This window comes from Glarea lozoyensis (assembly GCF_000409485.1).
Source record: "Glarea lozoyensis ATCC 20868 chromosome Unknown GLAREA12, whole genome shotgun sequence".
Lineage (NCBI taxonomy): Eukaryota > Fungi > Ascomycota > Leotiomycetes > Helotiales > Helotiaceae > Glarea > Glarea lozoyensis.
The window spans coordinates 516912-538314 of record NW_007360986.1 but is presented as its reverse complement, the minus strand read 5'-3'; the positions used below and the strand labels follow the sequence as shown (position 1 = coordinate 538314).

The window sequence follows — 21403 nt, the reverse complement described above, 5'->3', positions numbered from 1 at the left end:
ATATGGGGGGATGGGAGGGGGGGGAGGGGAGAAGGGGAGGGGGACGAACGTGAGATAGAACGCCTGAGAGGAAGAATGGTAGGATGAGTAGTGACTTCATGATTGGAGATTCCTTGCAATGACCTCAAAAGGTTTCTTCCTGAGAATCAAAAAAAGATTTCTCACTTTCAACCTCCAACAAAGAAAACACGGAACGCGCCTTTATTTATCCATAATCCAAACTATGATTCCAAATCCCCCTCCCACACTCATACCCAACCTGTACACAGGTATCTCGAAATACCCGGTGTCAAACAGCCTCTTTCACAATTCCCCATCTCCTGACGAATGTTGTGTAACATAGACACATCCGATGCTAAATTGCCTGTAAGCATGGCCGTTGGTAAGAATGGAGGTATTTAGGCGCGCGAAGATGTTTGATGTTGAGTGGGGAGTGTGTATGAGCAGATGTGATGAGAGAGGTTTTCCATTGCGAAGGGTATTTAGGCGCGTCAGGATATTGCCAGCAACCTTACCTAAGACATGTACTTGTCTAGGTTGCAACACAAGTACGGCTGAAGCTCATTGGACTTTCGATAGGTGGTGTTCTGTTACGAGATTTAGGTCCGAGGTTTGCACAGGGGACGAGAAAGGTGAAGAGGTCGTTTCCTGTAGATATGGGAGGGAGGGATCTAGGTATCCTGTTCTCGCAGATGTAAGCAAGATGTGTGTTTAGGCGCGTAAGCGGTTTTTGCGAGAAGTGAGCGTGTGAAGCGTGGAGGAAACAATCGTACTTTGGTAAGAGAGGCTCTTGATGTGGGATGTTTAGCAGTGCTGCAGATGGTGCGGTGAGGAGGTGTATTTTAGGCGCACAAGCATGTTGTGAGAAACTTACCTAAGGCGATGTACAATCGGCAGGTATGAGTCCAAGGGTTTCCTATCAGGTGCAGCTTTTCCAGAGATGTTTAGTACAGTACCTATGTCGTGGAGTCGTACTTCGAGAGAGATGTGTATGTTAAGTCTGTTTCTGAGGATTGAATTCCAGTATATTTGTTTTTATACCGAGGTTATATTCTAGCATATATACTTCCCCCCAAGATCATCTGTTTAGCAATTGCAAAGCCATACCAAGACGAGCGATCCCACTGGATAGATGACCAAGCTACACGAATCCATAAAAAACCTACGAGAGCAAACAAACTTTTATATCTAAGTGAGATTCTAATTTGAGAATACGAGGTATATTGAGCGTCTTGAAACCCATACCTAAAGCACATATAAACCCGGGAAATTGTAGGAATCGAGAAGTACATATAAAACTACTGTATCTCAGTTTACTACCATTTCCACATACCAGGGGATGGGGGGGTTTATACATACTTTTCTCCCTACTCTCATGCCACGCACAGACCTCAGAAATCGTATACCAACCTCAGCATAAAAGAGAAGGGGAGATGGGTGTATATTCTTCATTACCAACTAAGCTACTACAACTCTATAAAACCCTTCTACACTTCTACTCTTCCACCTACCTCGCCCCCCATACTCACCTATAATTCAAACCTCCCCACTCAACTCTAATTCTTCAAAGTAGGATCCAACAACGCCCCCGCCCTTGTACTATGATTCCCCGTTTCGGGGACCTTTTCACTGATACTCAGATCGCCCACCTTCGGCAGCCCCTCCGATGCCGTAACGAACGTCTGTGGTGCCGGACGCGAGTCCGAAACGATTTGACCTGCTTCTACTGCTGTGCCTTCTGATACTTCGTCTTTGGCCACTGCGACGGGAGCGACAGGAGCTGGCGCAGAAGTTTCGGTCGTTGGTGCTGCTACAGGCGCAGCAGTTTCCGTAGCTGGTACTGAGGTGGTAGGAATCTCAGTTTCTGTCGGCGCAGAAAGCATATCCGGTCTAATCGGCTGCGACTCCACCGGTTGTGGCTCATCAGGAAGCTTCCTCGTAACCGTGCAAACCTCCTCATTCCTCTGCGCATGGCTACCTGGCAGCGTACCCCTTGCAACCGCCTTGATCTTGTCCTCACCGACATGTTCCCAATGGATTGGGCCTTCTGGGAAATTCGTATGTTTTCCTTCCCATTGGCAAACAGAGTTAAGATGGGGATCTAAAACTGGTTGGTGACCGAATTCGAAATCTAGTTGTCCGCCATACTTTTTAGGGATGTTGACCGGGTCGATGAATGATTCGAGGGTTTTCTTGACGTCGGCGTGGGCGATGATGAAGATTTTGGAGGTAGTGATTGGGTCGAACCATTTCTTTATCCAGCCCCAGACGGTTGGGAAGAAGGCTGGAGCTCCTATTATCTGATTTCTTATGTTAGCACTTCTTCCAATATATATATGACGGAGATTTGGGTAACTCACAAAGATCCTATCCAAAGTCTCCGGATAATGCGCTGTAGCCAAAGTACTAGCATCCTGCATATGCGTTCTCAAATTCCAAAACTGCTTCAATCCCACCCCCGAAATATCCACTATGTTATTACTCTGAGTAATGGGCGTTCTGGGGTGATCTCGATCGGTCAATGCTGTACATAAAGGCATGGTAAAACGAATAAGATTCTCGTATAATGCGAAAAGACGTAGAAGTTTAGGGGAGATCTTGCCGTCGGTTTTGGCTTGCGATTTGGTGGTCGAGGCCGACTTTTCGTACGCTGACATGGTTTTCGAATTTAGATGTTTGACTTCGAAGACGTAGACGGGGATGCCGCGACGGTCGCGACGACCTGTCCATTGAGGGTACTGAGAAGAAAATTAGCATAGGGCGAAATATTTAGTCCGCTGCCTAACGCACCAGTCTACGCGTCTCCTCATATTGCTCCAGGTCTATCGTCTCATAGAGCTTGTCTATTTCATTCGCCTTTCTCCAATCCTCCGTTTCCTGAAACTGTTTATACGCATCCGCCACGACGAATCTCCTTGCTCTCAAAAAGCGCCTGCAAAATATCAGCAAATGCGATTCGCACACGTCATAATACAGGAGAAAGAACCGTACAATAAAGTCGGATCATCATGGCTCGCCTCTTTACCACCCTCCCTCGGGGTGAAATACCCCTTCTCCTGACAATACGCCTTGAAATTCCTAAACGCCTCTTCCTCCTCCCCAGAAAGATGTCCGAGATGGCCCTGAGGATATCCGTATTCCACCGCCGCGCTTTCCACTCTATGTGCGGGTCCACTCGTCGACATGATTGCTGTTCGAATATACAAAAAACAAGAGAGAAGTAGATATGTGATGAAGGGGAGGCGTATGTACGACGTATGATATTTATTTTCGCGCGCGCGGAGAATGGGGATGTTGGGTGGTTCCTCCTGCAATCTCACGACTCAGAAAGGCTCGCTCGCTCTTCCGAATTTCTGTTTACTTAGCCCCCACGTCACTTAAGTAAGCACTTGCACCGATTCCGTGATTGCGCTGTGCCGTTTGTTGGGAATCAGATTCGATGATGACTGGATTTTGCGTAAAGATTAAGAGGGGATAGGAATCGCAGCTGAATGCTCATGGCGTAGAGATATTGTGTACTCCATCTTGGAGGTTTGGGTGGCTGATAGCTGGGAGCTCCTGCTGCTCCGGATCACGGGTTGGCCCGAAGATGCCGGATTGGAGAGGACTTCTCACCGACTGTTGTTGCGGAGACTGGACGGTGTCCGTGAAGCGCGTTTTCGTTTGGAGAAGTTGATAGAAGCATGGCAGATGCATAATCGCAGCGGTTCCTGGCAGAAGAGTTGGGTTTCCTGGTATTGACCTGGGAATGTTTGTTGTGAAGGCTGCTTGCATGCAAGCTTTTGGCTGGTGGGATGTCACCGATATGCAGACGATTGAATGCTTGTTTGTAAAGCTCTCAGGAGCAAGAGTAAAAATCTAAAGTGATAGGAAACGTTAAACCTCTTAACCAAATCGGATACGGGCCTTTAATCCCCCTACATACGCGTCTTTCGACTTCTGACAGTGACATGCCATGTCAATAGCTGTGGCTTAAGTTTGCCCCGCCATTCACGACTTGCATCCACCTCACCCACTCCGACCTCTCACAGACATTTATATTGTAATACTTATTGACAACACCTCATGTTCTCTCGACTGAGCCAAGTAGCCAGACATTTCTCCCGTCCGCTCCCAAACTACGCTCATACATCTGCTGCGGCGGTTCCTTCGATTGCGAATCGCATCATGTCGTCATCAAGTGCTACGGCAGATGAGCGCAACACGAGGACGATACATACGGCTGCGTGCTTGATTATTGGAGATGAGGTTTTGGGTGGGAAGGTTAGTTTGTATTGGAATGCGGTGGGGAGTGAAATTGGGTGACAATGGCTAATTTTGGGCTGGCAGACTGTTGATGTATGCTTTGTACCTGGTTGGACATGGGAATAGTACTGATGGGTTGTAGACGAATTCGGCGTATATGGCCAAGTTCTGCTTTGGACTGGGAATGGTAGGCAGACATGTCCGGTACAAAGATGAGATCTGACAGTATGCAGAACCTGAAGCGTATCGAGGTTATAGGAGACGAAGAGAGCGAAATCGTAGAAGCCGTTCAGAGAATGAGCACTAACTACGATTTCGTAGTAACAAGTGGAGGGATTGGTCCTACGTATGTGTAACGACCTCAAAAAGTGAAATACACTGACGATTCAGCCACGATGATATTACCTACCAATCCATAGGCAAAGCCTTCAACCTCCCCCTGGTATTCCACGAAGAAGCATACGAGAAGATGAAGAAGCTATCGAAGACCAACTTAAAGCAACCAAATTTCAACTGGGATGAAGATAGCCCAGGACGAAAAGCCAAGATCCGAATGATTGAATTACCTACCGATAAATCTCGAGATGCAAAACAGCAAGTTATATTTCCAGCAGAGGATTTATGGGTGCCGGTTGCGTGTGTAAATGGCAATGTCCATATATTACCAGGAGTTCCGAGACTATTTGAGAAATTATTAGATGGGATGAAACCACATTTGCTGCCCCGATTGACGGATCCAGAAGGGAAGGGTATCCATAGAGTTTTGATCTCGACACCATTGTCTGAAAGTTCGGTTGCGACTTATTTGACAGAGTTGGCAGCGAAGGTTGAGCCAAATGGAGTCAAGGTTGGAAGTTATCCTCGATGGGGAAAGAAGAGAAATACCGTGACTTTAGTTGGAAGGTTTGCCGCCATGTTACTGCCGAGTAGAGAGTAAACTAACAGATTCTCCAGAGATCAAGCTTACCTCGATAGCCTAGTTGATGAAGTCGTAAAGAACGTCGAAGGTCGTGTCGTCAAAGTAGAAGGCGAGGACGACGAACCAGATGCCTAAACGAACATGCGACCAACCTAGATCGAATGTTGGCCTTCCATCAGCGAGCGCCAAGATCTAAAGTACTATTTCGCGCCGTCACACAACCATAACATCTCCACGTTTCTTGAATACGTGTGGAGGCGGCAAGTACTTTTAGGTACCGATTAGCATCAACCCGCCCACGTGGGAATGCTCATCGTGCCGTTTTGCTGCATGTGTATAGTTGCTTAATAGAAGACCGTTGCTTTTTACCTTTTTCTTTGCTTCACACTGCGATTCCCATGCCATGTGTTTTGAAAATCGGGAATAAGAAATACCACGCGTCCGATAAATCGGTCTTCCAAATACCTTTCATAGGTACGCCTGCCTGGATAAATCCATCCGAAATGCACAATTGTATATATAGTACCAAGTACATGAATAATGACCGAAGGTGTTTTTTGGCGGCTGTTGAAATTCTGTGGTGTAAGGATTTGGGATGAAACATGGTCTCATTTCCTGGGCGAGTGAAGATCGTAATTCGGTTGGTGCATGGGTTGGTGGTTGGATGATTTCGTGGGGTGGATGGGGAATTTTGGTGGGAGATGGTCTAGTGTGTATTTATGTTTCTTTTGACCTGGAGAGGAGAGAGGTGTATGTGTTTTGGAATTCAGGAATCAGAAAATATGGCAAAGATAGGTGAGTCGAGATGGTGGTAGATGAATAAGTACAGGTTGTTTGACAGGTAACCTTGTGTAAATGGATGTATCTCCGCCTCCGAGTGAGGATAAATTGTGGGGAACGCGAAACGAAACGAAACGAAACAAACGGTTTTTTGGTGGTGCTATCTGGCCGAGGTTAGATTATCTGCCAGGAACTTGATAACTTCTTGATTCTAGATGCCAAACTCTGATAAACATTTTATTTAATTCACCACATACGAATGATACGACCCGTAGTCCATCACGCTATCAAAAATATTCTTCAACCACCCGTGTTTATATCGACCTATCAAATCGTACACCGATCAAGCCACGCCGGTCCCTATTGGAGTTGGAGCGTGGTAATTCGGGCGAGGGATCAGAGAAGGACTGGTGGAATATGCATAGAACGATGGATTTTATCCCTTGCACGAGGTGATGGGTGGGAGCGATTGGTGCGTGGTTGCGATGGAGTAGGGAGGGAGACAGGAGGTAAATAGGTTGGAGGTGTTGTTGGAGAGTGATGGCTGGATTGGGTGAGGCGAGGTGTGATGTTTACTTTGGGGATAGGGATAGGGGGTGTGATTTGAGGATTATGTGAGATGATGATATATTTGACAGTTTTGATAGTATTTATATATTGTTTGTATTAATTATGTTGATGGTAAATGTATCAAAATAACTAAATCCCCGCGTCAAACATTCTACCCCGTTGGTCTTGACCAACACAAGCCGCAAGTCGGATTCACACCACCGAAATCCATCCTTCTGCATCTGCACCCTGTCTGCACTCTGCCTGCACCAGCCAACCCAAACCCCCAGAAAGATAGCAGCATCGAGATATTCACACGCGCACGCACCTCCTCCAAGAGACGGAGACGCCTGTGCTTCGATCATCGCGGCAACCGTGTGAACGTTTCTTTGTCCAAACACCAACGACACTCTCCATCTCTGCACCCGCATCGCATATCAGCCCAGCACTCAATCATCCAGGTGTCTTTCAATTGAATCACCTTCTCACCGCTGCTGCAGAGCTCCATTGAGATCCTGTCGTGTGTTGTTATACAGCTCGACGGTCGAGATCCACTGCATCGAGCAACCTCTGGGTCCCAACACCAGCTTCTCCAGACGACCCCGAACCCTTTCAGATTCTTTCGCGGACATCCCCAGATCGCAAGTTTCACCTTACTCGCCGCCGACCCAGATCCCGGTGCGAAGTTGATGAATACCTAATTAATCACACATATACCCAAATACAAGATGGCATCTAAAGTGAGTTACGGACGATGGGGATACGGTGTTGGTATGCGTGCAATGGCTAATCGTGACACTCTGCGGCGCAGTTCTTACGAGAATATAAGCTCGTGGTTGTGGGTGGAGGTGGTGTAGGAAAGTCGTGTTTGACGATCCAGTTGATACAATCACATTTCGTAGATGAGTACGATCCAACGATTGAAGGTAAACATCCCGTCGCACCATGCACACATTTCGCTAACACCCCTAGATTCCTACCGCAAGCAATGCGTGATCGATGAAGAAGTTGCGCTCCTCGATGTCCTCGATACGGCGGGTCAAGAAGAATATTCGGCGATGCGAGAACAGTACATGCGAACGGGCGAGGGTTTCTTACTGGTGTACAGCATCACGAGCAGACAGAGTTTCGAGGAGATCATGACGTTCCAGCAACAGATTCTGAGGGTCAAGGATAAGGATTACTTTCCGATTATCGTGGTAGGGAACAAATGCGATTTGGAAGGTGAAAGACAGGTTTCAAAGCAGGGTATGTTGTTCTCACCAGAATCCTACTTCTTCTAAATACGAGCTAACATTTGCGACAGAGGGTGAAGCATTAGCCCGCTCATTCGGCTGCAAATTCATCGAGACCTCAGCCAAATCCCGCATCAACGTCGACAATGCCTTCTACGACATCGTGCGCGAGATCCGACGTTATAATAAGGAGATGGCGGGCTACACGGCTGGCGGATCGGGCGGATCAGGTAGTAATGGACAGATGAATAAGTTGGAGGTGGGCGATGGAGAGGGTAATGATCGGGGCTGCTGCGGGAAATGTGTGATAATGTGAAGAGGATGGACTTAATAGGTTGATTGTTTCTCAAAAAGATACAGGAAGTGAGGGAGTAGGACTGGGGATGCATGATAGGTTGGAAGTGGGAAGAAAAGACAATCTCCCAGTTCCGGTTTTGGGGCATATTTTGTGTGTGTTGTTTGTGGGTGGTGGGAGAGGAAAGTGGTGGGAGGGGAGTGAAAGGGGGGGGTTTATAAACATATTTGGAAGACAGAGAGCTTTGTTCGTTTTTGTTGTTATTCTCTGCCTTCGTGCAGTTAAGAGGATTTATTTTATTTTGTTTTTGGGTGTCTACATTTGGGTCTTCTCTCCTTTGCCCCCACTTTTTTTTCATGCTTAAGATTGTGCTGGATATCCCGTGTTTGGTTTGGAGGTTGGTGAGATATTTTGGGTGTGAGGGTAAGCTTGGAATGGGAATACAGGTAGATAGTGCTAGGTGGGTTATTTCTTTCTTTCTCATTCCCCCCTCCTCCAAAATTTTCAGGGAATTTTAAGGGGTGTTTTCATGGTTCTCTCGGTGGAGTTTGTTGGGTAGGTGCAAGTCAACTGTGTTGATTGTGGTTGGACTTGGACTTGGGTGAGAAGTTCAGATCAAAACCATATAGGAGACGGCTCGCTGAAACCGAGACTGCGGATGTGGGTTAGATGGGAAATAAAACGATGTTCTGGGATGGGTGGACGTAGGAGTCAGGTTTGAGTGTTGGTGAGTGATGATGTGGAGCTTTCTCGTGCTTAGCAGTTTGGTGTTTTCAATGTCGGTCTTGTATCTTTATCACAACTTTACCTATAAATGTACCTTTCATGAAGCATATCTGCTCGCCGTCTTATTTCTATATCCTTCAAATACGTCCACATTTCCCCACCTCCGCACACCACACTCCTTCACAACTGAACAACATCCCCCTTGCTCGGTGCTTAATAGATGTATTAACGTAGATGGGAAGGATGAAAGAAACTTGTGTGTTTGTTTTGGAAAGTTTTGAGGGTGGACGGGAGGGATTGAGACGGGAGGAGTGAGGGGTTTGGAGGAGGGTTTGAGGGGGAGGGAGAGGGAGAGGGAGAGGGAGAGGGTGGCGGGTTAAAGGTTGAAAGGGTGGTGGGTTGTTGTGGAGTGAGGGTTGTGGATTGTTTTAGGAGAATGTTTGTTTCGGGTGGGTGGCAGGGGGGGAGGGAATGGGTGATGTGATGGATGATGCTACCTCGCCTTTTACTGGATATAGATCTACAGAAGGACATCCTACTTTCTTGTTATCTGATAACATCGATGGATATATATTTCTGTTAGATGAGTAAAGCAGAGGAATATGTATGTTAAATAAAACAGGAAATACATGATCGAGGGTCGATAAAGAGGTAGTAGTGTAGATAGGTCGTTTGTAGGTAAGATAACATTTATTTGTAGTGTTGTTGAACTCTTCGTTGACAATGTTTTTAAATATAAGAAGAGTGGGGGAATAATGGAGATCCTTCGCCTTAGTTCCAAAACCCGCGTTAAACATAGTATACTGACGATGTATTCATATCTCATTCGAGGGTTTTATTACTATTTGACTTTGCTAGTCAATATCCAGGTATCGTTATCACGATGTCAATAAGCTACACCTCCACCAATACAAACCAGTCCTTTCTCGAATCAAACCTCATGAACCCATTGCAAACACCCACTTAACTGATACATGAAATATATACTCATTCCTCTTACGCCATTCCCACAATCCCAACACCCAAACCCAAAGGATACTAGACGCTACATATCCATAAAAACACTACACTCCACTTCAAGCGCGTATTGACAAACCTTAGGCTGGAAGGCTGGTTATTTGATCTATCAGTTAGGCAACTATAGTAATAATCTACCTTAAAACCTGTTTCTGAGGGGGAGGCTTAGGACGGGAGAGGGGCTTAGAAGGGAGGGGAGATTTGCGGCCGTGAAGTGTGAAGGCGGTAGTAGTGATTCGAACTGCTAATGTGACAAGAGTTTGGTTTTAATGATTGCTTGAGTGATATAGAGTTGTGGGGGACAAGGAAATTGGGTGGTTGGTGACGGGGCATCGATAAATGACTTTACTAGGTCTAAGAGTATACCTACATCATCATTTCACATATTAACGTTCAAGGTGTGGGGATATTAGTCTCTATTATTGTGAAGTTCGAAAATGAAATAGGGGATTTAATAAGGGTGTGTTAAATGATATATTTTGTGGTATTTTGGAACAAAGAAAGTACCACCCTCTGAACTTTTCCGCTTTCGGCCATTTTTCTTCTACCTACATCCCTCAATTATTCCTTAACATTGATACAAATAATACAACAAACAAGAAGTACGAAATGACAGACCTGTGATTACTTTGCCTACCTAGAAGTACTATCCTTCAACATCATCCCTCCCTTGGCAACAATCAATAATTCACCAAGCCATCCAGGTACTCCTAACATCCCTCTTAACACATACAATACCATTATGACGCACATATATAGTTTACCTACACATAATTCACATTAACATCTTAACCCGATCGTAACCTAAGCCTACACCTCGACCGAGTGGGTCGTTGAAGGATGTCTAATGTCTGATTCCTCGCTTAAGCCCCTAATGACTGGTGAACTTGAAAGTTATCGATATTTGGAAGCCTTAGAATTGATGTGTGAAGAATCAAAGTCTCTCTGGTTGTAAGTTTCAGGAAGAGGTGGGAATCTTGATGGAGTTCGACTGAGATGATAATTCTTGGGCTGGTGGGATAAAGGAATCTGTAGTGTTAATTTGTGCCAGTTTTAATGAGTTCTTGGGATTGAAATCCGACCTCACCGTCCAATTTCTAAAGGTGATAGATTAGTATCCTAAGCCATTCTAACACTTTCAAGTATCCAGTCAAAGCCTGAAACAATAAGGCAGCCCTCAATAATTCATCTTCCCGTCCCAAAATCACCCCCCGACTCACCCTCACATCACCCAAAAATACCTCCCCGATCACCATCAGAACAACCAGTCTTGTTCTAACCCAATTCTCATTGTCCTCACCACACCCACTATAAATTTCCTCAACCGCATCCGTCACTCCTTCTTCTTTTTCCTTTCACATTCTCTTTCGCCACACGACATTCAACACAAAGACACCTTCCTTTCAGATAAAGGAAAAGTCTTTGCCTCACAACACAACTCACACATCTCTTGGACTTTTGTTAATTCACGAGACTTTCGGTGAATTAAGTTGACAACTCGAAAGGAAAGGAGAAAGACTTGATCGGATTAAGCGAGCCCCTGACAATATGGACAATCAACCACCAAATCAAAGACCTGAAAGATCTGGGCGGTACCATCCTTATTCTCGAAGGACTCAGAATACGAATCAGAATCAGAGGAGTGATGGACAGCCTGGGCCTTCGAACTCCCAAAATCCATCGAATGAAGGCCCTCCCACGTTAAGACCACCACCTCAAGCTGGCCGTCGATACCTAGGACGACCTCCCTCACCTCCAATTGAAAATCATGGGTTTACCCGTGAATATCGGCAAGGGGAGTCGGGGTATAGGGTTATACCGCACAATCAGAATGTGGTGAGGACTTCAACTCGAGGTGCTCTTCGGCGGCTAATGACACAGATTGAGAATGGTTTTGGGACGCCGGTATATAGGCCGACGACTAGAGAAGATGATATGTTGGCTAGCAGAGAGTTTGAGCCACGGCCTAGAGAGTATAGATCGAGTATGAATGTGCCTGCTAGTCGAGGCTTTGAGACAGGACCACCTACCAGAGAGTATGAGTGGACTGCAAACACTCATGCTAGTCGAGGCTTTGAGAGAGGACCACCTGCAAAAGCACATGGGGTTAGAAGCACATCACCTCGTACAGAAAAAGCATACTCTCGAGCAGAACGTGAAGCGCTCTTACGAGCCTCAACATCCGTCGTCCCACAGACAGAGTCTCAAAGGCAACAAGCGAGGAACGAGCGCTACAGAGCCATGCGGGAGAGTACACTTCGGCAAGTAACCACACCTGCTGTCTCCACAATCCCGCAACATGATCCAAGGGTCATTGAAGGCGACGACGACCCGAGACTAGCATATGACGATCACCCACGACGAGTCGGAGAGGGAACAATGCACTGGCAAGCCCGCTGTCTCAAAGCCCGCCAACTTCTCGGGATTAAGACAAAGCCCTTGCTACCTCGAGCCGAAGACGTGGTGACTCGGAACAAAGAACGTCCCGCGGATGCACGCAGAGCTTATGTGAATATGAGCGAGAACAACCATGCGAATCTCATAAACGAATTAGGCAATCTCTACGACAAAGAGTATACCACCGCCTGGCGAGCTGCGAAAAAGGCGCGACAAGAAGCAAACAGGGAAATTGAACGTCAGTTGCTCGAGCGAACCAGAGCCTGGCAAGCGAGAAACGGCTTTGATCGAGAGCCTACTCCGGATCCGGCTGAGGATAGTGACGATGGACTTTATCACTATGAGTTTGAGCAGACGGCGAGAGATGCCGGTCGGGTCAGATGCCTCACTTGCAACCGGTTCAAGAAAACTTGCTCGTTAGAGGAGAACCCGCGCAAAGCGTGCAACTTTTGCAGGGAGGGAGGTCATAAATGCTTCCGTATGATGTCTGGTGTCAGGTATCGCGGTGCGCCGTATGCGGCTGGTGAGCCGATGGCGGATAGAGGCGAAGATCCTGGACGCATTCGACCGATGGGAAAGTATATGTGGAAGGAGAAGACCTTGAAGAAAAATGGAGTAGAGGTCGTTGCGCCGGAAAGAAGGGACGACGACGATGAGGATGAGGAGACGATGTGGTCGAAACCGAGCCAGAAGAAGAAAGAGCCCAAAGAACGAGCAAAGACCAGAGGCCCTTATGATACCCCCAGGGCTCGGGAGAGGGCTGCTGCGATGGGAAGTTCTAGCCCAGTTCCTCCGCCTAGGCAGTTCAGAGATCGGAAAACAAGACAATCGACGGTCGATGAAGAGTCTGAAGACGACGAGTATCGACAGTATAGAGATAGACGCGAGCCTGCTTCGACAAGAAGAGGAAGGCGCAGCAGATCCCCAGAGACGAATCGGTATGGTCTTCGGACGACTGCTGAAGACTTTGGAAATCGACTCCAATACCAAGAAGACGAAGGTAATGATGCCGACTGCGTGGAAGAGAGACATCGGGCGAGATCTCCTAGTCCTCGTAGGATTGCCACTCCACCGCCTCCTCCGATACCCGTTGAGTTTCCGGACTTCGATATCAATGAGTTCATTGATCCTAATCTCGCAAACTTCCAGCAAGACCAAGGTTATCCATCTTCCCAACTGCAAGCAGATGAAGAGCTGGCAGCCCAAGCGTTAGCACAACTTTCCGAGCAGTCACAAACACCTTTAGTTTTCGAACCACCGCGCGAGCCGGATGAGCAGGTCTCTTCCTACGCACCAGCACGAACTCTTCAACCAGGGACAGAGCAAGATCAACCATACACCTTTCTAACAGCTCTAAACCAACTGCAAGCCCAATCCGCACCACCAGGAAACGGCTGGAACGGTCAATACGAACTCCCTCAGCGTCCAGAGCAAGAAGCCATCAACGCAGCGTCTGTCTACGGCCTCAACGACAACTCTGCCCCTGAGTCAACCTCCCGGGTATCTAACCCCATCAGCTCCCTCCACCCACTGAACGCAGAACACTTAACCGAGGACATGCCCGTCCTCAACGCCGCAGGCGTTCCAACTATCCCCACAAACCCTCAAAACAACGCCGACCCCCTCGCACAGCTGACAACCGCCAACTACCACGGCTTCAACCAGATGCAGTTCCTCGTCGGCAACGAACGATGGTCTCCAGAGGAGGTCCTGCCAAACTACAGACTTCTAGCCCCACCACAGCCAGGCGACATAAAAGAAGCACCCAATGACTCCTACAAGTGTGGCGAAGGCCTTCTTTTCTTCGACAAAGTGGAAGGGAAGGTCTCACAAGACGACGCAGAGCAACCGTGTATGGGACTTCCATCCAAGGACTGTGACACCTTCGCACATACTACGCGCTTCAGCACCTGCGTCTACTGCAAGACAGGCGCCCAGGATGGTGCCTCACTTGAGCATTTCTTCACCTTCTCGCAGCGCAACCGTTCATTCCTATGCACCTCCTGCGCCGGTAGCTTAAGGGAAAATTCGCAATGGACGGATACCTGCCTATGCGTGAATACGATGCAGGAGGGCTGGATATGTAATAAGCATATGCAGAATGGATGGAAGCATCTAAATAGCGTGCTAGGAAGAATGATGGCTTGGAGGGCGAGAGGCGGAAAGGAGATGTGCTTATGGTGTAATAAGCAGGAGGAAGGTTTGGAGAGTGGGTTGTACGTCTGCAAGTGTTGCCATACGCTTGTGAGGGATGATGCTGGGGAGGGTAGAGCGCAATTGGAAAGGATGGGGATGCTGGGGTTTGGCAATTGAGCAGTATGAGATACCTTGACTACAGCTCAATAAACAACCGTTGGATCCCAAACCCTCGCTCCCTCTCTAACATGCAACTCGCTACATTCTGACCCAAAGCAAGAGAAATCATCTCCACTCTTCCGCGCCGAAGGGCCACTAGCTCTTTGGCTTTTTAACTATAACCTAAACAAAAATAAACAAATATTTATATTCTATAAATTAAAAATTCAACTTACATATTCCCAAAATTCATCCAGAGTGACAATACAGCCCAAATAGCGAGGAATACCACCAAGGCAAGCCGACGAAATGAAATCAAATCTCAACGTAAAGCTCAAATGAAAATTTTCTCCTTCTCGCAAATATCGAATTCTGTTATGAGATCAATCAATTCAGTTCCCGAATCTTCGTTGTAATCTTGACGCCTGCATATGCTGTTGAAATTTCCAAGTGGACATAGCGCTGGCGTGCTGCTCATTACTCCAGTATGAGCGTCTCAATCTTAGGATTGCCCTCCATGTGTTCCCCAAACATAACACCATGAACGTATGCTTCACCCACTAGTGTATGTGTATCAGGACCACTTGGATGAATGATATATGGTACCAAACCACCTAGGAATACAACCACCTTGTCTCCAGTTTCCACGTGTGGTGGTGCGAGGCCAACATATCCCGTAGCTGATATGAAAGGTCGACACGGTCGGAGCCGTCTCATCAAATTGCAATATCTAGTGAAATTATCAAACCGAACACCATTGCTGGAATCAGTAGTATGGTCTCCTCCACCCGTGAACGTAGTTCGGACTTGCTGGTAGCTTTTCAATTCGAAATCCAGAGAATACTCTGAATGGCCCGCTCGTTCAAAATTTGCAATAGCAATCTTAGAGGTGTTGGAATCTACTTCATCCGATTTAGTCCGTTCAGACTGAGCACAAAACCCTCGGATCTCAGAAAGATATCTGAGTGTGGCTTCCGGGTCCAATTTCCCGCGCCGGTCAGGACTCCAGACATCTCCGAATGCCATCACGGTATCAACAACCGCCGTCTTGATGGAGAGCATGCGGCCAGTTATAAAATTCACATCTCCTTCAAACTTCTTGCGTCCAGATGCTAAAAATGCCAAGTTATTTCTCCATGGGCTATATGAATTTGGCTCCAATCCCGCCATACGCCAGTCCGGGACCCAAGACTGCATTGATCTTGGCTCGGTACGGACGCAGTAGGCAAGTATATCAATAGGCCCATTTTTCAACAGCTTCATAGCTAGCTCTGTATAAACGTTTTCGACACTACTTCTGTAATCCGGGAATTTATCGAAACAGACAGCGTCCAATGCGAGCCCTAGAACTGCAAAGATACGATCTCTGGGATCTGTGCATTCATGATTACCAGTATTATCTCTCGTCACGGATGTGGAAACGACGTTATGGAACAGAGTGTTTTCTCTACTAATGAATTTTGATTTCCGATAGTCGCTGCGCCGTGATGTTACCTCTCTGACGAATTTAGAGGCTGAGAGAATAGGCATGTAAGCTTCGATAATCGTATGGCCAGAGGTCGCAAGATTGTGTCCAGTTCCTTTCACCCCGTGATCTTCAAGGTAGTAAATCACACTTAGGATGCAGTTGAGAGCTGTTGTGAGTGTAGTATCGCGGATAAGTTGTCCGCCACATAGTACATCAACCCTGGGAGCCACGGCAAACTCCTGTATAATCCAAAGTCTTTTCCAGTATTCCCGCTGTAGGAATTTTGTAGATGCCTTGGACATTATTCCAAGAGCTTTACGGTCAGCGAGAATAGGAAGCACCTCCATAAACGCGTGCTGTATAGCGGCCTCATAAACTCTCCCGAACAAATGCATGTTCCATACCTTTTCAGCTCTCTCTCCTATCGAGGTCAAATGTGCAATAATCATGTCGCTGTCATCGGCAGCTGGTCCTATCCAAGCGACTACTCGAGCCGACATGGTATATATTTCCTGCATTTGCTGTACCTGCTCTTCCCTTTCTGCGATATTGTTCTGGTCAATACAGATTTGATCAACCCATAGCAGCAGATCGTTCTGTTCATTACGCAATTCTCTGAGAGCAGCTCCAAGATTGAAGCTCACCTTGATGATTGCACCACTAACAAAAACTGGCTGTAAATTATTGATGTTCATGTCGCCCCACGCGTATGAGAGAGCGGTATATGAGTCGCAATCTCCTCGGAATGCGTGCTCCAGCTCACAAAACACATTGATGCCTTTGAGCTCAGATTCTTCTTGCGATGGAGGAGGCTGATAAGAACGCGATCGTAGCCTAAGAAGTCGGAATTCCTTCCGATCTGCGTCAAGTGACTTATAATCCATTTCAAATTATCAGATTGGGTATGAATTTTGACGATACCGGAACGTGAGATCAACCACTGAAAATATTGCACCGTTGACGCTTTGCAACAAAGGAGTTGCACGACGAAGCTGAGAGCTAAGTCAAACTCATTAGGACATAATGATCGGTCAGCGCTCGTTGTGGAACTAGTTGTATTCACTTCCAATTCGAGAGGTTACCGGTCACTACTGCAACTGCAATACATTTGTCAATAGACCCTTCCGTGAGTCACTTCGGCGCGTATCCTGAGACAGACCAGCACTGGCAGGTTGGCGCCGTTCTTTGAACGCCCCCAACATCCGTCGTAAAGAAATCAGCAAATATGGCAAGAAAGGCTGGAGGAGTGGAGCAATTCGGCGTTGTCACCGTCGACTCAACTCGACGAATGGAAAACAGAAGAAATGACGAATAGTCAAAGTGCCGAAATCAGTATCGTTTCACTGTGAGCGCTTATACGGTGAAACAAATAATCGTCTTATGCAGGCTGTATTGAGGTGTAATTAGTTGTGATGTTGTAAAAGTATGTCAGGCAAGGCGAAAACAGGTTGTGCCCATGTGACAGCCTAATCGGGACCACAGAATGGTGCCGTGTAAACTATTATCCGAAGAACACGAAAATAGGGGTAAAGTAATATTGATAGTACTAAGAACACGATCATTTTCTCCTTAATAGATAAGATTACAAAAGATTTTTTAATATTTTATAATATCTTAAAATAGTTGAATAAATGTCACGACGTGGTTGGAGTCGCCAAGCCGGCATATCGGTGTCCCGCTCCGCGCACGTGACTAGCCTCCTTGGTTCCTTCCAGGAAAGCTACTACTTTACTCTTTAACTTAGAATCTTAGTAAACACGTTATACCAGCTATTCACTTACTGTATCTTACGGGCGTCACAATAAAAGTGATTTCTTGTCAAGAAAGCCTTAAAAGGGTCAATATTCCTTTATAAAGAAAAAAAGCTATCTCGGCATTCGGCCTCCTAAGCTCTAATAAATAGTGAGAAATATAGCGAATCATTAGTCTTTGAAACAATTCTATTAGCTGTTTTCGCGGACTCCACTTTTGAGCCAGACCTCCACTGCCCGGCACTATACCTCGCTCCAAAAATGCCAAGTGAACCGCCGAGCCGCCTGATAAACCCTTCGAAATGGATCAGACCGTGCTGACTTGTAGGACTCATTATGAGTCATTCAGCATCTGGTTTTATTCTTTCATATCTAACCTTAATCGGTGTTCTAAAAGTCCTTTTACCGATATTACGTGTCCATCATGCGCACGACGATGAGGTAAGGTTATCTTAACCCGTGTAAGTCAGCCTTGCAAGCAGTTACAATCTGACAGCTTGGCCAATGTATACGTCAGCCAACCATGGGTGTAATTTCAGAGCTACTCATTATAATTTTAAGTCCGTTCGCTCTACTTATTCAGCGAATGGCATAACACGGTTTCGACGGTTAACAACTAATGAGGGTTTTGAGGCTCGTGGTGCTGGGTTTTCAAATTCTACGGGAATCCGACCAGTAAAAGAGCTCGAATAGGTCTCCGAAATGAGCATATCTGCTTTATAGTACTGATTTTATGGAGCCAACAGACATGAAAATAGAGCGAGAACAGGAGGAGTAGGCACATAAAGCTACCTAAGCGAGATCATACACCACCAGCGTATTACAAGACTGATGGGACACTATTCAAGTATAGCTGTGTTCAAAAAAGAACTTTTTAACACTCTATTCGCAGTAAGTATATTACCCATTACAATAGACAAAATATTGTGTATTTACTTGAACAAATAGCGTAATTATAGTGTGTTAGGCAGAGTACCTTTATTCTACCGCAAGGAGATGTCCCGTCGGACTTGCAATGGACTGGTGCAAAACAACATAACATCACCCGAACGGAAATAAGACACATTTTACTTGGCTTTCCACTATCAGCATGTAAACGTTAGTCTACACTTCAGCTTCTCACATCTCGCCCAGCTAATCTGACATGTCAACGGAGTTAGGAACTTTCGAACTCTCCGTGCCAATATGAGGCAAAATAATATACTTATGACAATATCCCCTATATATCCATGAGCTTTTACTCCTACCAAGTCTCTTTTGTGCATGCAGCATTCATCAAGTCATCCATCTTCTACCAATTTTCCCCAATGCATTTCTCCATCCACCAATTGAGCCTGCTCATCAGCTCTCTGGCTTTCACTTCTTCCGTTGAGGCGGGACCTAGCAAAGATGTTACCAAATGTCTAAAATTCCACAAAGTACCCTTCATCATTGGCAACTCCCCCAACTGGACAAGTTACACAACTCCTCATAATCTACGCTTGGTTTACGAGCCAGCCGTGATCACGATTCCAGAAACAGCTCAGGACGTCAGTGCGTCAGTGATTTGTGCGGCGGCAGCAAAGCTTAAGGTGCAGCCAAAAGGGGGCGGGCATTCTTACGCGAGTTATTCTAGCGGCGGAAGGGATGGCAGTTTGATTGTTGATATGGAAAAGTTCGATCTGGTGGAGGTTGATCGATGTAAGTAGCTTCAACAAGACACGTAGCTGCTTGTTAGAACTAATGCAGAGATCTAGCTACTTTCATCGCCAAGATTGGCGCTGGACAGAGACTTGGTAATGTGGCAACCCACCTATACAATCAAGGACAACGGGCAATTCCGCATGGTGTTTGCCCAGGTGTTGGTATCGCTGGACACGCATTACACGGCGGGTGGGGATTTTCTGCTAGATACTGGGGATATAGTCTTGACACCATTGTAGGCCTGGATGTTGTTCTTGGTACGTCCTATTCCCTCTTCGAAATCACTTGGATCTGGCATTGATAATTGATCAGCAAATGGTACACAAGTCCACACTTCATCTACTAGCTATCCTGACCTATTCTGGGCCATGAGAGGCGCAGGAGAAAGCTTCGGCATCGCTACCTACCTTTATGTACAAACCCAGCCCGCACCACCATCAACAATCTTCTTCACCTCGAACTTATCTGCTTCATTGACAGATATCGAAACCGTCATATCAGGCTTTGAGAATGTTCAAAACCTCATTCTTACATCACCGCTCATTACACCGAACATGACATTCGGTTTCAACACAGACGGCCGGGGATCGTTCTTCATTGCCGGCTCATGTATCGGTTGCAACGCTGTTGCATTCAACAACACCGTCCTACCAGCCATCCTGTCGGGCTTTAGGTACAATACACGAATCGTTCAAACGATAGGCTGGCTCGAAGGACTCGCTGCAGTCGCCGGCCAGCTTGGATTACCCTTACAGCAGCCACTCGGCCATGAATACAACGTAAAATCTACATTCTACGTCAAATCGCTCATGACGAAAAACGCGCATCCTTTAACTACGGCCGCCATCCGAAGTTTCTGGTCTTATGTCCTTGCACATCAAGGAGAACCGTTCCGAAGCGTGATAAACCTCTACGGCGGTCCCGGATCAGCCCTCAACATCCCATCGTCGAATTCAACGGCGTTTGCTCGTCGAGATGCTATGTGGGTATTCGAGAATTTCGGTGATACAACTAATGGGCTGCCGCCTTTCGATCCTGATACCATCGCTCTCGTGGAAGGGCTTAACGCCGCGGTTGAGAATGCGCAGCCTGATGGTGATTTCTCGGCATACTTGAATTACATTGATCCACAGCTGGATGCGACGACTGCTGCTAGGCTGTATTATGGGGCAGACACGTACAATAGGCTGTTGGAGCTGAAGAGGGATTTTGATCCGAAATTTTTGTTTTGGAATCCGCAAGCGGTGGGCAATTCCTTGGCTTTGGACGAGGAGTAAAATTATATTTTGGGTTGTTAGTGGTATACTTGGGCTTCCAGCGGATAATGATGGTGGTCCTGCATTTCGAACGCCAACGATATCTGTAGATTCGAAAGCAGATGATTTGATGAAGCCAATTGCGAGGAGAGGGTGGGCTCGCAGAGGACAAATAAGTGACAGAAACTCCTGTATCTTCTGTTACCTCCATAGCGAAGAGTAAATAATAATTTTTAATTATTAACTCACCTAAATCTAATTCCGAGCCACCATATTTACTAAAAACGATAAACGAAATATGTGACATTTCGTTAACCTAGTAGAATAAATATAGTATGTGGACTGCTAGTTAATTTGTCCACCACGAGCGGGGGCTAGATGGATTCCATACTATCACTAGTCAACCTGCATCCATGAAATTAGAAAAGGAAGGGAAAAGGAATAATTGGGGCACCTACCTGAATACATCGACAGGCAACCGATGCTCTCAAAGTGAAAAACCGGGGTGCTCGTTTCTGTCCTTCGAATGTCAGCCTTGAACTTAATATATAACGGTACACTGAGTATTTTCACCCACAGATCGTAGCATGTGAAGCCCTTCGCAGCAGAGGAAACTTAAATGAGAATACCCCTAGAAAGTGTAGGAGTGCTTGATGAAATGTGGTTGTACCAAGCCAATGACTAGTTGTTGATAGGGGTATACTAGTAAAGGGATAGAAAATAATGGTATCATTCTTAATTCATAAAGACGTAAAACTTTTCTTCTCCTCTCATCAGAAGATCACAC

At 46.4% G+C, this 21403-nt stretch overlaps 6 protein-coding genes across 6 annotated transcripts; 4 read left to right on the top strand and 2 right to left on the bottom strand.

Annotated features, from left to right (window-relative positions):
- Nucleotides 1–1556: 1556 nt before the first annotated feature.
- Nucleotides 1557–3185, bottom strand: GLAREA_10618 (CRAL/TRIO; the record flags this gene model as incomplete). Its single annotated transcript, XM_008079719.1, has 4 exons — nt 1557–2300; nt 2361–2738; nt 2791–2932; nt 2992–3185. The coding sequence occupies 4 exons, from the start codon at nt 3183–3185 to the stop codon at nt 1557–1559; spliced, it is 1458 nt and encodes a 485-aa protein (XP_008077910.1).
- Nucleotides 3186–4065: 880 nt separating this feature from the next.
- Nucleotides 4066–5299, top strand: GLAREA_10617 (Molybdenum cofactor biosynthesis protein; the record flags this gene model as incomplete). Its single annotated transcript, XM_008079718.1, has 5 exons — nt 4066–4263; nt 4388–4432; nt 4479–4591; nt 4636–5148; nt 5200–5299. The coding sequence occupies 5 exons, from the start codon at nt 4066–4068 to the stop codon at nt 5297–5299; spliced, it is 969 nt and encodes a 322-aa protein (XP_008077909.1).
- Nucleotides 5300–7221: 1922 nt separating this feature from the next.
- GLAREA_10616 (P-loop containing nucleoside triphosphate hydrolase) lies at nt 7222–8044 on the top strand (the record flags this gene model as incomplete). Its single annotated transcript, XM_008079717.1, has 4 exons — nt 7222–7233; nt 7305–7419; nt 7466–7741; nt 7800–8044. The coding sequence occupies 4 exons, from the start codon at nt 7222–7224 to the stop codon at nt 8042–8044; spliced, it is 648 nt and encodes a 215-aa protein (XP_008077908.1).
- A 3270-nt stretch (nt 8045–11314) lies between these two features.
- GLAREA_10615 (uncharacterized protein) lies at nt 11315–14476 on the top strand (the record flags this gene model as incomplete). Its single annotated transcript, XM_008079716.1, has 1 exon — nt 11315–14476. The coding sequence occupies one exon, from the start codon at nt 11315–11317 to the stop codon at nt 14474–14476; it is 3162 nt and encodes a 1053-aa protein (XP_008077907.1).
- A 459-nt stretch (nt 14477–14935) lies between these two features.
- On the bottom strand, nt 14936–16810 carry GLAREA_10614 (heterokaryon incompatibility protein; the record flags this gene model as incomplete). The annotated part of the gene is made up of 1 exon (XM_008079715.1): nt 14936–16810. The coding sequence occupies one exon, from the start codon at nt 16808–16810 to the stop codon at nt 14936–14938; it is 1875 nt and encodes a 624-aa protein (XP_008077906.1).
- A 2174-nt stretch (nt 16811–18984) lies between these two features.
- On the top strand, nt 18985–20637 carry GLAREA_10613 (FAD-binding protein; the record flags this gene model as incomplete). The annotated part of the gene is made up of 3 exons (XM_008079714.1): nt 18985–19357; nt 19414–19617; nt 19673–20637. 3 exons carry the CDS (start codon nt 18985–18987, stop codon nt 20635–20637), a joined length of 1542 nt encoding a protein of 513 aa, XP_008077905.1.
- Nucleotides 20638–21403: the final 766 nt, after the last annotated feature.